Source organism: Callospermophilus lateralis, chromosome 4, assembly GCF_048772815.1.
Source record: "Callospermophilus lateralis isolate mCalLat2 chromosome 4, mCalLat2.hap1, whole genome shotgun sequence".
NCBI lineage: Eukaryota > Metazoa > Chordata > Mammalia > Rodentia > Sciuridae > Callospermophilus > Callospermophilus lateralis.
This window is the reverse complement of record NC_135308.1, coordinates 67,252,643-67,267,008: the sequence shown is the minus strand read 5'-3', so window position 1 is coordinate 67,267,008 and position 14,366 is coordinate 67,252,643. Positions and strand designations below refer to the sequence as shown.

The 14,366-nt window shown below is 46.2% G+C and overlaps 1 protein-coding gene across 25 annotated transcripts in view; it reads right to left on the bottom strand.

Moving 5' to 3' along the window:
• Cacna1c (calcium voltage-gated channel subunit alpha1 C) overlaps nucleotides 1–14,366 on the bottom strand; it is a 707,547-nt gene that overhangs the window by 73,612 nt on the left and 619,569 nt on the right. For 13 of the 25 annotated variants that reach the window (XM_076853983.1, XM_076853987.1, XM_076853986.1 and 10 more), the window contains 8 exons: nucleotides 12,341–12,470; nucleotides 11,111–11,170; nucleotides 6,592–6,698; nucleotides 4,168–4,255; nucleotides 3,493–3,600; nucleotides 2,645–2,697; nucleotides 2,201–2,347; nucleotides 579–780 (listed from right to left, as the gene is read on the bottom strand). In XM_076853983.1, the coding sequence (XP_076710098.1) occupies nucleotides 579–780; nucleotides 2,201–2,347; nucleotides 2,645–2,697; nucleotides 3,493–3,600; nucleotides 4,168–4,255; nucleotides 6,592–6,698; nucleotides 11,111–11,170; nucleotides 12,341–12,470 (895 nt within the window). Of the gene's footprint in view, nucleotides 1–578; nucleotides 781–2,200; nucleotides 2,348–2,644; nucleotides 2,698–3,492; nucleotides 3,601–4,167; nucleotides 4,256–6,591; nucleotides 6,699–10,903; nucleotides 10,964–11,110; nucleotides 11,171–12,340; nucleotides 12,471–14,366 lie in introns of all 25 variants that reach the window. The other 12 variants (XM_076853988.1, XM_076853985.1, XM_076854003.1 and 9 more) reach the window with 3 other exon arrangements.

Genomic DNA, 14,366 nt, shown 5'->3' with positions numbered 1-14,366 from the left:
CTTTCTCACCGGCTAACAGAACACATCTCAGTACTTGGCATCACTGTCTCACTCCCACATAAGCCTATTTCCTGTCCCCACCTCCTGCATAGCCCTCTGTGTTTTGCTTAAGAAACCATATAAGAGTGGTTTCCTAAAAGTGTTCTCTTGCCCACCTCAAGAGCTCTCACTCCTTCACTGTTTTAGTTTCTCTCTTTTCTTATCATTGGGGCCAACCCACTTGGGTACATTCTAACTTTTTAGGGTATAAGACATTTCCCCCCCCCACACACAGAGCTTACCATACATTTGTTGGCTGCATAAGTCTGTTATATTATATCTGAGTTGGGCAGGGATTTGCATTCCCTTTGCATAGACCCCCTCAAGATGGAAAGCCCTGTTCTTGATGGCTGAATACTTTTTCCAGATCTGGAATTTGCAGGGATCTGCATTTCTTTTGCAAGAACCCTGTTTGCTTGAGGAGAGGATGGAGGACGTTGGTATCCACATAGATCTATTCCTGAACTCTGGTTACCAATTGCTGCCATTCCTCACATGCTGCCCTCCTTGCCTTCCTCCTTTCCTTCCTAGAAAGCTACCTGGTTTTTGTCCAGCTCACAGTTCTTGTACTCTTGCTCTCCCTGCTCCTGGAAGGTGACGATGACGAAACCCACGAAGATGTTCATCATGAAGAAGGCAATGATGATGATGTAGATGATGAAAAAGATGGAGATCTCCACGCGGTAGTTGTAGATGGGGCCCTTGTCTTCCGTGTGGGAGTCGATGGAGCGGTACAGCAGCCTGCAGGAGGAGACAGGCCCCACAGAGGGAACTGGAGAAGCAGTGTCACCTCTGTGGAATGATGGCACCAGGACTCTTAGAAATCCCTGGGATCAAGGGAAATGGCTCTGGGCTGGGAGCCAGAGGGTCTGGATTCAAGTCTCAGTTCTGCCACTTCCTGGCCATGTGGCCTTGAGTAAATCCCTTAATCTCTTGAGACTCAGATTCTTCATCTGTAAAATGGAGACAATAATTCCCAACTTTCCTAACCGTGGGGCAATTGACATAATGTACATGAAGGTGTTTTGAAACTGTCAAGAACTATTTAAATGTAACATGATTCATGGACATTGATTTCAAATTCAGAAATATCGGTAAATATTGAAATAGCTTTGCAAACTGGTATGGACTCAAAGGAGGTTAAAGTGAACATAAAATAAATCGGAGAGAAAATAATCCATTTAGATAAAAATACTAACACGACCCATGCTTCAGATCATCCAGAATGGTTTGGTTTTATACTTAAGTGGTTTTACACCTGTACACCATTCATTTGGACCTGGGCTACATAGCCCATTAAGCTTGCTACTCTTCGTGGACAGGGATTATCTCCTTCCCTTCCTTTGTCACCCTGTGAGTACTTGGCTCTTCCCTAGGTCTCGCCTACATTTTGCCATATAATAATGGTGACTTTCATCTAAGAACCATGCACCACAGGGTGGGGGTTGTAGGCATCTTGACAAAGATACATGGAGCACCTGACAGATAAGCTGCCTGCCACAGGTGATGCAGAATAAAAGGCCAGCAGGTTGGTCTACATGTGGAAGAGCTGCCTCTGTAGAGGGACGAGGGCACAGGCTTTCATCTCTTTCTTACTTTCCACTGTAAATGTCAACAAGACTTCCTCTAAAGGAGACAGGGGTAAAGCCTAACAAAACAGAGACATCTCAGCTACATTTACCCACACTGGGAGTAGTAATGTGGAACTCCTTGGTGATCAAACTCCCCCCACACCTCATTCCCAGATGACATGAGGGTAATGACAGAGACTCCTGACCTTGTGGTTCATGCTGAGGTTGGGAAAGGGGGCTATAAAAGCACTCATTTTGGGTTGGAGTTTCTAAAATTTTGACTTCTCGCCTGGGGCTGTAGCTCACTGGTAGAGTGCTTATTGAGCACGTACAAGGTCCTGGGATTGACCCCAGAACCACGAAATAAAGAAATTAAAATAAAATATTGACATTTTCTAGAAGACTCTATGTTTCAGCAGTGACTATGGCCTACAGATTATTCTAGAAACATACCCTTATTTCAGGGGGAGGACACAAGTGTGATCTCTGGGAAGGAATGAAGGACATTAACGAAACTTGGGCAATGGGTGGATAGCCAGTGTTCGGGGCCTCCAGTATCAGGGCGGATGGACCTTGGTTTGCGTACTTACTCTGGCCACCCCTCAAAGGTTGAGACGGTGAAGAGAGCCATCATGGCTGCCAGAACATTGTCGAAGTCAAACTTGCTGTTCTCCCAGCTGCGGGGCTGGATGATGGGGTGGTCAACCTCTCCGTCTTTGTATGTGATATAGTTACCCCTGAGAGAAGAGGAGAAAAAGTAATTCTGGCTTTTCCGTCTCCCTCCACACTTGACCTGTTGTCAAATAACTCCTGGTATGCTGGATGGGATGGAACTATCTAGAATGAAACCACAGAGTTCCAGCTATTGGGAAGAACTTCAGTGGGTAGAACTTTCAGGAATAGATAGATCATTTGTCACATCAGAATCAGATTACATGTGGATAGTAGCCCTTCTGTCCCTCCTCTGAGACCAAATCCCCAATCTCCTTGAGTTAGGTGGCCTGGGCACTCAATGCCCTCCAGCCTATACTTACTTGCATTCTGCCTCAGTCTGTTTGGAACTATCTGAGCAGGTATAGAGCTTTCCCTAAAAGGCAAAAGAACAAAGTGATTAGAGATGTTCCTTAATCAATGAATCCATCACAAAACGGTTAATGAACGTCTCTGTAGCCTAGCGCTGAGCTAGGGGCTGTGGGATAAAAAGAGCAAGGTGAACAGAATCCAGACAGGGCAACGTGACTCACATACACACAGCAGCCGGAGAATAAAGACACTCACTGCTGCAAGTACCACTGGAATTCAAAAACAGGGAGCTCCAATCCAAGAAAGCTGAACTCTCTAGGAAGGTCTTGAGAGGAAGGAAGAAGTGCAGCTGGGGTGGGAAGAGGGAGTGAGATGGGAGGAAATCAGTGAAGTTTACGTGGTGGGTGGGGGAGGGCAGGGGAAGAATGCTACATATGGGGAAATAGCAGAACTAAAGAGATGAAGGCAGAAAAGAGAAGAAACCGTGGAGGATCCTGGCCTTGAGCTGGGGGAAGGATGGATGTGATGCTACTGACCGAAAGTAACTGCTGTAGGGTCTCATGCAAGTGACTCTCTTCCAGACAGTGGAAGTCCCCCTCCTGTTCTGGCTGGAAAGAAGGGCAGTGAACTAAAGGGTCGGCAAAGCTGAGAGGGCAGGAGGCCTTTAGTCTGGTGAAGCCTCCTTCTGGTTCCTCTCTCCTCTGGTCTGGGAAGCTCCAGTGGGGCTGTGGTTGGAGATCACATTCACCCCCTTGTGACTGGCGCTGCTGTCCTCCTCCTGTCGTATCCACCAGTTCCCCTTCTTGGGAATGCTGATGGGGAGGGAGGGATGCTGGACAGATCAGAACCAAGATCTTACCTTGAAGAGCTGGACCCCGATGCAGGCAAACATGAACTGCAGCAGTGTGGTGACAATGACGATGTTCCCAATGGTCCGGATGGCAACAAACACACACTGGACCACATGCTATGGTGGGAAGAAAGGAAGAGGTAAGGGAACACAGTTTCAGGAAATGCCTGCAGCCTGAGCTTCCTTCAGTCAAGCCATGAGCACTCCTGGGAGGTAGCAGAAGCTGCCCCTCTGCCGCAAGTGGGAGAAAGCAGGCTCAAAGAGATAAAGCAGCCTTCCCAGTGTCACAGGGTGAGTGTTGGAATCCAAAGGAACACAAAGTCCCCTTTGGGGGGTTCCCTTTCCAGGGAATCCCTACAGGGGCACAAGCCCTGTGAACTTCTTGTTGGATAGTGGTAGGCATACAGGCACCTCATCACCACCCAGAGATTCTGGATTTGTGTTCCCCTTTGCAAAAGTTTACAAAGGAACTCAGGTTTTAATATGATTTTCTGTTACCATTCCACTCCTCATGGAAACAGGATTTGAGTGGCACCAGTGTCTAGGCACTAACATGACAGACTCTTGGCTTGATCACTCTCTCCTCCTTCAAGCCCAACTCTCACCTCACTGAGAGTCTACCAACTAGCAGACCCATCAATGCTTCTTGGGTTGAAGGCTTCCCACCCACGTCCATCATCTCACCTTTAGCCCCTTGGCCCTGTTGATGGCCCTCAGGGGCCTAAGTACTCGCAGGACTCGCAAGATCTTCACAACATTGATTGCACTAGACCTGGAAGGAAAAAAGGGCAGGTGGTAAGCTTCCCCTGCTTCTGAAATGACGAGGGGAGGTGATGTCCTGATAGACTGATCCCAGGCAAACTTGACAATATGGAGTCTGTCTGGGGTACTTTTTACTTCTAATTTTCACCTCTAAGAACCTGGGGCTTGCTGTAACTTTGGGATTTTCCTGTTGATGAGAGAATAGAGAAACTAGGTTTGGGGATATAGTCCTGGATTTCATCCCCAGCATGGCGACAAGCACAGAAAGCATTTGACATCAATCGTTAGCAATGTAATGTGCTACACAGGGGGGCATCCTGTGCACCAGTGCTGTCCGTTGTGAGCCAAGTCACCTGAAGTCACATTTCCAAACTTTGCTGAGACCTAGTTTCTCATCTGAAAAATGGGGCAGCGATTAGCTCATAAGGATGCTGCAGGGATTAAATGAGAATTTTATGTGCATTATCCAGCAATGTGCTTGGCACTTATGATCCAAATAAATGGTGGCTTTTATTACTATGCCTGCTGAAGACATCACTGTACATAAAGAAAGACAATAATCCTGGAACTTCAGGCCTTCTGGTTAGAGGTGATGGGGGTGGAGAGGGATTTTTAAGTATAGATCTCTAAACACAGAACCCAGGTAGTCATACACCATATATATATATATATATATATATATATATATATATATATATATATCCTTTTCTGGTTCCTAGCATGACTCCAAGAAAGAATGGCTTCCACATGCCTGGGATGCCAAGGCCAAGTTAAAGATTCCAGGAGCATTAGGCTGCTGCCATGATCTGGTGGGAAGGAGGCAGGAGGGGCAGGCCCCCCCCCCGCAGACCCGTGGCAAGATGCCTGGATGGTTTTCAGTTGTCCATCCAACCCAGGGAGAGGTTATGAACCACACCAGTTGCTGAGCAACTCTGAAGGATGTCCCAACCCTCCCTTACTAACTCTGTGATTGAGATATTTTCTTGAGCATTAGGAGATATTTTCTTGAGCATTAGGCCTCACAATCTGCCTTGGACACTAAAAAGCATATGACACATTGGTAAGTGCTAGTTTTATTCTTCATAGTTTAGAATGATGTGCACACGATCTATAGAAAGATCCAATTTCTCTGGTTCATGGGCCTTTTATTCCCAAAGATTCAAAGGGCATTCCTATCTATCACTGCATCTTTTCCCCGGTGTCTCTGAGAGGGAGTCAGTTTGTATTGAATCACAATGGAAAGGATTTAAAGGTCAGATAGGGAAAAAACAGACTGAAAGGAGAAATTCTTAGTTCAAGGTGAAATTGATTTAATGGTAGTGTTGGGGTTAGAATCTAGATCTGTAAACTCTCAGGCAGAAAATTTTGAGAAATATAATTAATATCCATAGAGCAGAGTCTCACTTCCATGGCCCCCATCTCATCCTAGAGGCTGACTATGAAACAACCTTGGGATGGGAGACTCAGGACCTCTGAGACTTACACCTATTTTTGCCTTTGGCATGACCTTTAGCAAGTCTCCTGATGTCCTGAAGGTCATATTTCCTATTCTATGAGCTGATAACTGCACCTTACACTGCCTACTTCATATAATTTTTTTTGAGAGGATCATGGAAAAATGTGTATGTGAAAGTGCTTTGAAAGTTCCAGTGCAGAATTGACATGCTCAGCCTTAGAATGTGGTAGAAACCAGTAATCAGATTCTTTCAGACCTAAGAAAGGTTTGAAAGCTTGACAGTACAGGGAAATCACCTGGAGAGCTTTCATAACTATAGCACCAGCCTGTACCCCAATCCAAAAAAATAAAAAATAAAAAATTCTGAGGGTGGTATCCGGGCAAATGTCATTATTTTAAGTTTCCCAGGTGATTCCTTTGTGCAGCCAAGATTGAGAATCAGTAATTTATCTCTCTCTGTCTCTTTTCACCATACACACAACAGGTGTTTTGACTAAAAAGAGAAGAAAGAGAAAGGGAGAGTAGGGATGGCTCAGAAGGTCAGGGGCAGGTCATGGCAAAGGCAGGACCTTGGCAGCTGAAGAGCACATGGTAGAGGAGGTAAGAAGGTACTGGGGACACCTGTTTCTTTATAATGGAGCCTGGCCCTTTTTCCTGTGGCACAATCAGACATTTAAATGTATTTCTGAGGATCACATACCCTCATGATCACACCATTGAGGATATGGACACAAGAAACGAAAGCCACTATGTCATGCAACCTCCGAAGCCCTATGCTATCATAGTCCCATTGTGGTGGCCCTGCAGGAAGGCTCTCCGGAGTTTGGTGTCTTCTCTGACACCCATTCCTAGCTGATGACCTCATCTTGGGCTAAGGGAGCCCTACTCACTGAATGCCAAAGGAGATGAGGGACACGCTGACCACCAGCAGGTCTAAGATGTTGAAGTAGTTCCGGCAGAAAGAGCCCTTGTGTAGAAAAGCCCCGTAAGCAGTCATCTGCAGGAAGGGACAGAGAAACGGGGTGTAAGTGACCCCAGCCCAAGTTCCACAAACCACCCACACGTTCATCACCCTTTCCTCCCACAGCACCCCTTGGGCAGGTCCCAAGCTCTGCCCAAGGGGAACAGGAAGGACTGAGGAAGGAGATATGGTGGCCAGAAAAGGTTCTGCAAACATTCACTCAACCACCAAAGAATTCCCCAGCTCAGAATGTGTAAGGGCTCCTACTCCTACCCGACAGCAGACTCTTCATGATTGTGCTCAAAGCCCTTTCAAATGGCCCACCACCCCTCTCGGATTTTTCTCTTCCTCATCACAAGTCTATGATGGCCCCAGTATGTTAGGGCCCTTGACTAATGCTCTTTAGGCCAGTTTACCCTGTATGCACATTTTCCACCCTCTGAACTTCACAGCCAACTGAAACACTCGTTATCTGGGAGATGGAGAGAGCATGTCCAGAAGGGCGACCAACTGTCCTAGTTTGCCTGGGACTTGCTCACATCACTAAAACATCCTGCATCCTATACAAACTGGGATGGTTGGTCACCCTGGTGTCCAGAGAAAAGTTCGACCAATAACTGTGGCAATTAGCATCCCTCTCCTCCTTGGCTTTCAATAGTGCTTGGGATCTATGTCAAATGTTCTAAGCTCAATTTGACTGCTTCCCTTCTAGACAGAATCTGGAGCTCTTTAAGAAAGGGCATGAACCATGTGTTTAGAGAGGGTAATGTGAGACAGACCACCTGATCTGAATCCCAACCCTCCTGAATTTTATTTGTGTGGCCCCGAACAAGGTTCTTAACTTCTCTGTGCCTTATTTTCCTCATCTAAAAATGAGGATGATGATAATATCTACTCCACTGGGATGTTAGCATCAACTGAGTAAATATATAAAAGATACTCGGGACACTCTTCTGCAGATGCTATGCTCCGTATGTGTCACCTGTCACTGTGTCTTGGATTTGAATTCTGGATTCTTCCTGTATAAAGGAAGTTGAGTCTCCTCATCTATAAAGTGGGGATATGATTCCCTTGTCTTTGTGAGGTTCATACAGGAAAACAAGGCAGGCCTTTGAAAAAAGAGAACACATGAGATTATCGTTGCAGGACCTGGCTATGATTACCTCCCTCAGAGCTAGAAGAAAGCTGTTCACTGTAGGTGCTCAACCAATAGCTTTTACCATTTTGTGACATGAATGAATGGCCTGTGGATATCCGGGATAAGGGCTGTGAAAGGCCATGGGCCATGAAACATCAGCTAAAGGGAAAAATTTGGAGCTGATGGCCATGAGGCTGAGAACAGCTCCCCGGTCATCTGGGGTCCAGTTTATCTCTTTGGAATCAGAGCATGCCCAGGGTGGTGTGTCTGCAGAGCAATTCAAAAGCAAACACAGGGGGAAATTGGCAAAAATAGCTCTTGCAACCTAATTCTTTCTATTTATCTCCTGAAGCAGGGATCACAGGGGATTCAGGCACCTGTGTTCTGCAACAGTTTTTAGAAGTGGGGAGGTTACATAAAAGGTTGCAGGGGAATATAGTTGCCCATATCTCCTGAAGGCCTGCCATCTGGAAGGCACACTTTCTTTGTCTTGGTGACGACCTGGGACCACAGAGATTGGGCTCAGGTGACTCTTGTGGTTCATGCTCACCAAAGAGCCCCCTGTGCCTGCAGAAGGCTGAGCACCTTCCCCAGCAACCTCACTTTTAGGCTTAGGTGTTGTGTCTGGTCCCTTCTTATTCTGGTTCTTGTAGAGCCCTCTGTATATGGGAAAAAGCATTCCTTAGATAGGTGGGCAGTAGGGTTCAGAGTGCCACCTTCTGTCCTTTGCTTCTGCTTGGTCAGAGGACCCTTAGAAGGAGACCAGCCATTTGGAAAGTGTGCATGTGCATGTGGGTTGGGAGCCAGAAGGAGAGTGGCTGTGGGATAAAAGACAAGTGGGTGCTAGAGAAAGGGGACATTTATCTGAAAGCCATGTGTGGCATTCAGAGCACCAGAAAAAGCCAGGTTCAGGGAACTCAGTGCAAGCTGTCTTTCTACCCTCTTTTACTGATTGTCCCCTCCTAGTCCCTGACTTCTAAAAGTTCTAAGTCATTAGCCAGGAAAGGTCTATTGCCACTCTGAGGAGGGAAAAGGGACAGGCTGTAAAGTCACTAACTCTGAGCTGGAAGGGCAGCAATTCTCTCCTCAGTCACAGGCAATCTCTGCCTCTCTAGGCAGCCCTTCTGACCACATGTATCTCCACTCTTCTCATTTCCATGCCTTGGTTCTGATTCTACTTTTTCTTCTCTGTTTCAGTCCTTTGCATTATTAAGGTGGGTGGTCCGACATGTGTTTTCTTTTCAAGGCCAAATCATCCTAGGTCCTCCCATGGTTCCTTAGGGAATGAGCCTAGTGGATGGCCATCATAGCCTTCGGGTTGGTGCAATGCTGGGCCTTCAGGCTGGGCAGAGGGACCCAGTGAAAGGGAAGTGCAGGAAGTGCACTGGTCATGGGGTCAATATTCAGAAGCAGTGAGCATAAGAGAGACCAGAAGAGGAAGAGAGAGGAAGGGGAGAGAAGGGCCTTGCCATGACAATGCTTGCAGAGAGACTTTCACTTCCGCTTGTATGGCAACCTTGAAGGAAGCGATGGCACCACTGAAATCCACGAGGGAAGCTCTGTGGCGGGGGTTGGGGGGCATCCATGAGAATGGGGGCCTTGGGGTTTTTCTTGTCCTGGGAAAGAACTTTGTGTGTCCATGTGCCTCTTTGGGTCTGAAGTCCAGGAAAAAAGCACCTCTCCATGGAAAAGTGGCTCCCAGCAGTCTCAGTGCTGCCCTGTGACTCCCGATTCCCACTCCCTGACTCCAGGAACTGGAGCCCGGCCAGATCTACTCTCCCAGAGCAGAAAAGAAAATTCTGAGCAACATTTTGGGTGAGCAACAGAAGTGGCAAAACTGGGCCACTGGGGACAAGGGCATCATGGCAGGCACTCAGAAACCACCCCACTTGAATTAGGTATCATGATGTGACGAAATATCATGCTTCTCAAAGGGTTTTGCCAGGATGGAATTTTATTAGAAAAAGAAGGGTCTGCAGCCGTCAGAGGCACAATGCTGGGGTGGACACCAGTTGGGTCAGCTGCAATGATGGATGGGAAGGGGGCCTGAGCTCCTTGGGAGGGGGCACCCCAGGTGAATGTCCCAGAGAAAAGATGCTTTTGCTGAAGCTCAGAGTCTACAGCCCTTTTGTTTAGGATGAGGGTAAAACTGACCCCTTGCTCAGAGAGGAGCACACCTTACCCAAGGTCTCAGAACTCACATCCTGCATCCCAGGTGGACTGGCTTAAGGCCTTGGTTTAAAGGCTCAGAAGTATACTGGGAAAACTTAGAAACCACCTTGTGCATCACAGTGCTGTTCAGACATGGGCGCTATATGTTTTTGGGATAACCATGTGGGAGCAACTCTACAGATCTGAGCTGGCAACAGCAGGCAGGGATGGGGCCTGGGTGCCCAGGCTCCTTCCAACACTGGTTCACTCCCTGTACTCTGCTCTGCAAGACAACTCTCCCTCCCCTGGGCTTGGGGCAAGGACATTGTAACAAAGACTTTTCAGTGAGTCACTGGAGGGTCAGAAGTGACCTACAGCTGTCTGCTGAAAGGCCTTGGCTGGGAGACTGGCTCCCAATCTTGATTATTCTACGTGGCCCCACTCCAGCTTGGCCCTGATGTCTGCTGTAAGTACTGAGGGAGTTCTTGATGACAGGCATCCACGGAGAGCAGCCAGAGTGGCTCCTTCATGCCCCAGAGCTTTTCCACTTGTGGAGTTTGTGTTGGCATCTCTGCTAGGCAGGAGGAGGATGGGAGAATTCTAAGCAGATCTCAGACACCAACTGACTGGAGATGGCACATGTGAGCATGTGTAGGGGCACTGCTGATAGCCACAGTGCCAACCAGTGAGGGGACCGTATCAGTGGTGACACAGCTAAAACTGCTTACTGGTGGTCAGAGAGAGGGAGCCTGGCCATGACAGGTGGAGGGGGGACTTCTGGTTCCTGAACCCAGGTAAAGTGCATGGCACAAAGTGAGGGGCACTGATTCTTCACTGCAGGCATGAGAGTCAAAAAGGGAGAGTGAAGGAAATAGAAGAAAGAAAAGAGTCAGCCAGAGCAGAGACAGACAAGGAAAGAGATGGGCAGAGTGCATTGCTCAGGGTGCATTACCTTAAGGATAATTTCTAATGTAAAGATACTAGTGAAGACATAGTCTGCATTGCCTAGGATCTGAAAAATAAGCATAATTGGATTAGTGGCTCCGAGAGTGAACCCAACACCAACAGGAGCATGTGTGTTAGCGACAGACAGCAGCAGAGAACAAAGATAGGCGCAAGGGAGGGAGGAAGAGGAGGAGAGAGGGCCGTGGGCCTTTACCTTCAGAGCGATTTCAATGGTGAAAATGGTAGTAAAAACAATATCAAAATAAAACAGAATCTGCAAAACAAAAAGAAACAAGGAGGGATGGGGAGGGGGTGGGAGAAAAGCAGGATGGGAGGCCAGGTCAGTGGATGTTCACCAGAAAAAGAACCGCACTTCAAAAGGAGTGCACACATTGAGCCTTTTTATACAGGGACAGATGGAAAGACTTGGGGAACAAGTGGCACATAGTTAACACTGGATCTCAACGTGGGGCTGGCACAGGTAGCTCAGGGTGGAGACCCCAGACAGGTGAGGGGAGCTTCAGGGAGAGGGCTCAGCTGGTCTAGGCAGCATCTGGCTGAACGTTTTTCTCATTAACCCAACTTATTTACAAACCCAAATCCAACCAATGGGATGTTTGTCAAAAAAGCAGAGAACGGATTTTTTTTTTTTTTTTGAAAGGGGAATTCAAATGCTTAACTCTCTTTGGTGTGACTGAACCAGCTAGCTTCCTACATTAGTGGAAATCTATATTAGTATCCACCCTTTGGGGCATGGGAGGGCATCTCCCAGGTCTATCGAGGCTAAGGACAGGTTACAGGGTGTCATGCTTTATTACATCTCAAGGGATAGATCAGAGGTAGGGTCAATGCCAGTCAACCACAGGAAAAGCCTGGACCAAGTGGGCTCCAGGACCACAGGAAAAGTGTTTTAACATATGTATGGCTTCAGATCAGTGGGTTCTTTTCTTCATGCCCATCTGGTTGGGACCTGATAAAAATTCCTACTCTAGTTTTTGATGTTCACCAGAGCCTTGGGTGGGTCTTCAAATTTAGATCATCTCTGCAGAAGATCATGGAGGTTCTCTACTACATTGGCACTTATGGGCACCTACCTACCAACACTTCTCAGGATATACTGAGAGCAGGGTAGGAAGTCAGTGGCCACATTTTATTAAGTTTACAGGTTATTAGAGTTTCCTGGGGAACATCCACAGGCAATCAAAGGCCTGACCTTTGCCAATTAGCAAACCAACCTGAGACACTGGGCACATGCTCTTTTACTTGCTTGTGGTCCCAAGATGGGTTTTTCTCAAATCCCTAATCTCTTAAAGAACTGCTTGTGTGCATCTGATTATGAGGTTTAGAACTGAGCTCCTGATTAACAATGAAGTCAGCAACAGAAGCTGCGGGCCCAGTCACCCTCCCAGAGGAAGGGGTGCAGAGAACCAAAGGGAGTACATACATGGTTCCTGAAGGAGGTGTGCTGGACGGGGTCCTCAGCAGCCAGGGAAATGCTGCTGAGCAGAATGAAGAAGAGGATCAGATTGGTGAAGATCGTGTCATTGACAATGCGGTGACACTGAAGGCGAAACCTGAGTGGGAAGGAGGAAAGGAGAGACATGTGTCAGGAAAGATGTGGACACAACTCCTTGGGTTTCAGGAGCTGCTCCCCTCAATTCCTTCCATCAGTTTACAAAAAGTGCTTATTGGTTTGTGGAGTGGTCTTCAGCCTGAAGTCTTACTGTTGCTGGGTAATGACAAGCCACCATGATGTATATCTCTATACAATTTAGTTCTGAGGCACCTTTACAGGCAGAAACCTTTGACATTTTAGAGGGTTACATATGAGATATTTGGGAATTTCTGGATTTTCAAATATTGCTGTGACATTAACAACTGGCCTTTGCTTGAGAGTTCTTTTCCTCATCATTTGGAAAAAAAATCACTTTATAAGATTTATGTCATATTTTTATGCACAGGGAATAATAGAGCTATCTATTATTCAGAATACAAATACAGAGTGAGGAAGTATAACATATGCTAAGCAACACAAGGGAAACCTATGCCTCAACACAAGGTAGTAAAGGGTTAGTTATTTACAAAGGAATAATAATTAGAAAGCCAGCTAACTTCACAGTGGAATAACACTTTGATGGACCAAAACTGTTAGTCCCAAATTATACCCATAGCTAAACTACCTTTTTAAGAATAAGAAATGAAAACAATTACAGATGAATATAGGCCAAGGATTTGCCCTGTGTAATAGCTTCAAGTGTGCAACTTGATTCCACATCTCAGCACAATTACAAAGAACTACCCATTGGGACCTCTGGATATTCATGGATAGTACCATGTATACTAGAGTGTGTTGCACACTATCTCATCTTAACAACAGCACAGAACCACCTTCATTTCACAGATAACAATACTGAAACCCAGGAAAGAGAGGCTTGCCCTCAAACATAGCCTATACTGTTGGGGAGTCAGGGCTTGGTCCCAGGCCTTCAGACTTCTACTGATGCCACAATAGTTGACTCAATCCTCTAAGAGACTCACCTGCTGTAGAATAATCAAGACCTGGGAAGGACAAATTCTGAGACAATGCTGGTTTCGTGAGACTTAGGAGCAGTCTACAAGGATCATTTCATTCAAATCAGCAAGCTAACAGCCCACCAGTCAACCAACCAAATAATCAACCAGTCAGTCAGCCAATAATCAACCAACTAACCAACTGATCAACCCACCCACTGAGCTGAGGTTTGCGCATGGGCAGCATGGAAGGGCAGAACTGGCTAAGGGGGAGATGCCCATAACAGCATTGCTGCCAGGAAACTGAATTTCAAGGCATTCTTGAGGTGAGCCTGGAACTTTGAGGCTGAGCCCTCAAGGGACACTGGAAGAAAGCAAGCTTCCCCAATCCCAATTTATATATACTTTAGGATTCTCACCAATGAAAAGATCATGGAACACACAAAAAGACAAAACTACCATTAGGGAAACTAGAAATAACAATAAATAACTGATTTAGACTCCAAAAGACCAGGCATTGTGCATATCAGTATAAAATGCAGAATAACTATATTTGAAATACTTAATGGAATAAAAGACTCAATCACAAATGTGATGAATCAACAGAAACTATAAGATATAGACAGATGGATCTAAAAAAAAAAAAAACAACATATGGAACTAACCAGAATGCAAGAATAGTCAATGTAAAAAAAAATTGATTTAAACAGTAATATAAAATTAAGAAGAGAATTAACAAACAGGAAAATAAATCAGAAGAAATCATCCAGACAACTGAAAGAGAGGCAAGGAGATGAAAGACATGGAAGGCACCTTAAGGGAGAGGGAAGAGAGGGACGGACAGAATGAGAAGGTCTAACCCGTGTCTAATTGGAGTGCGGGGTGAAGAAACAGAGAATTGAGAAGCGGCAAAAGTTAATGATTATGGCTGCCAATTTTTAAGAACTGCAGAAGAACAC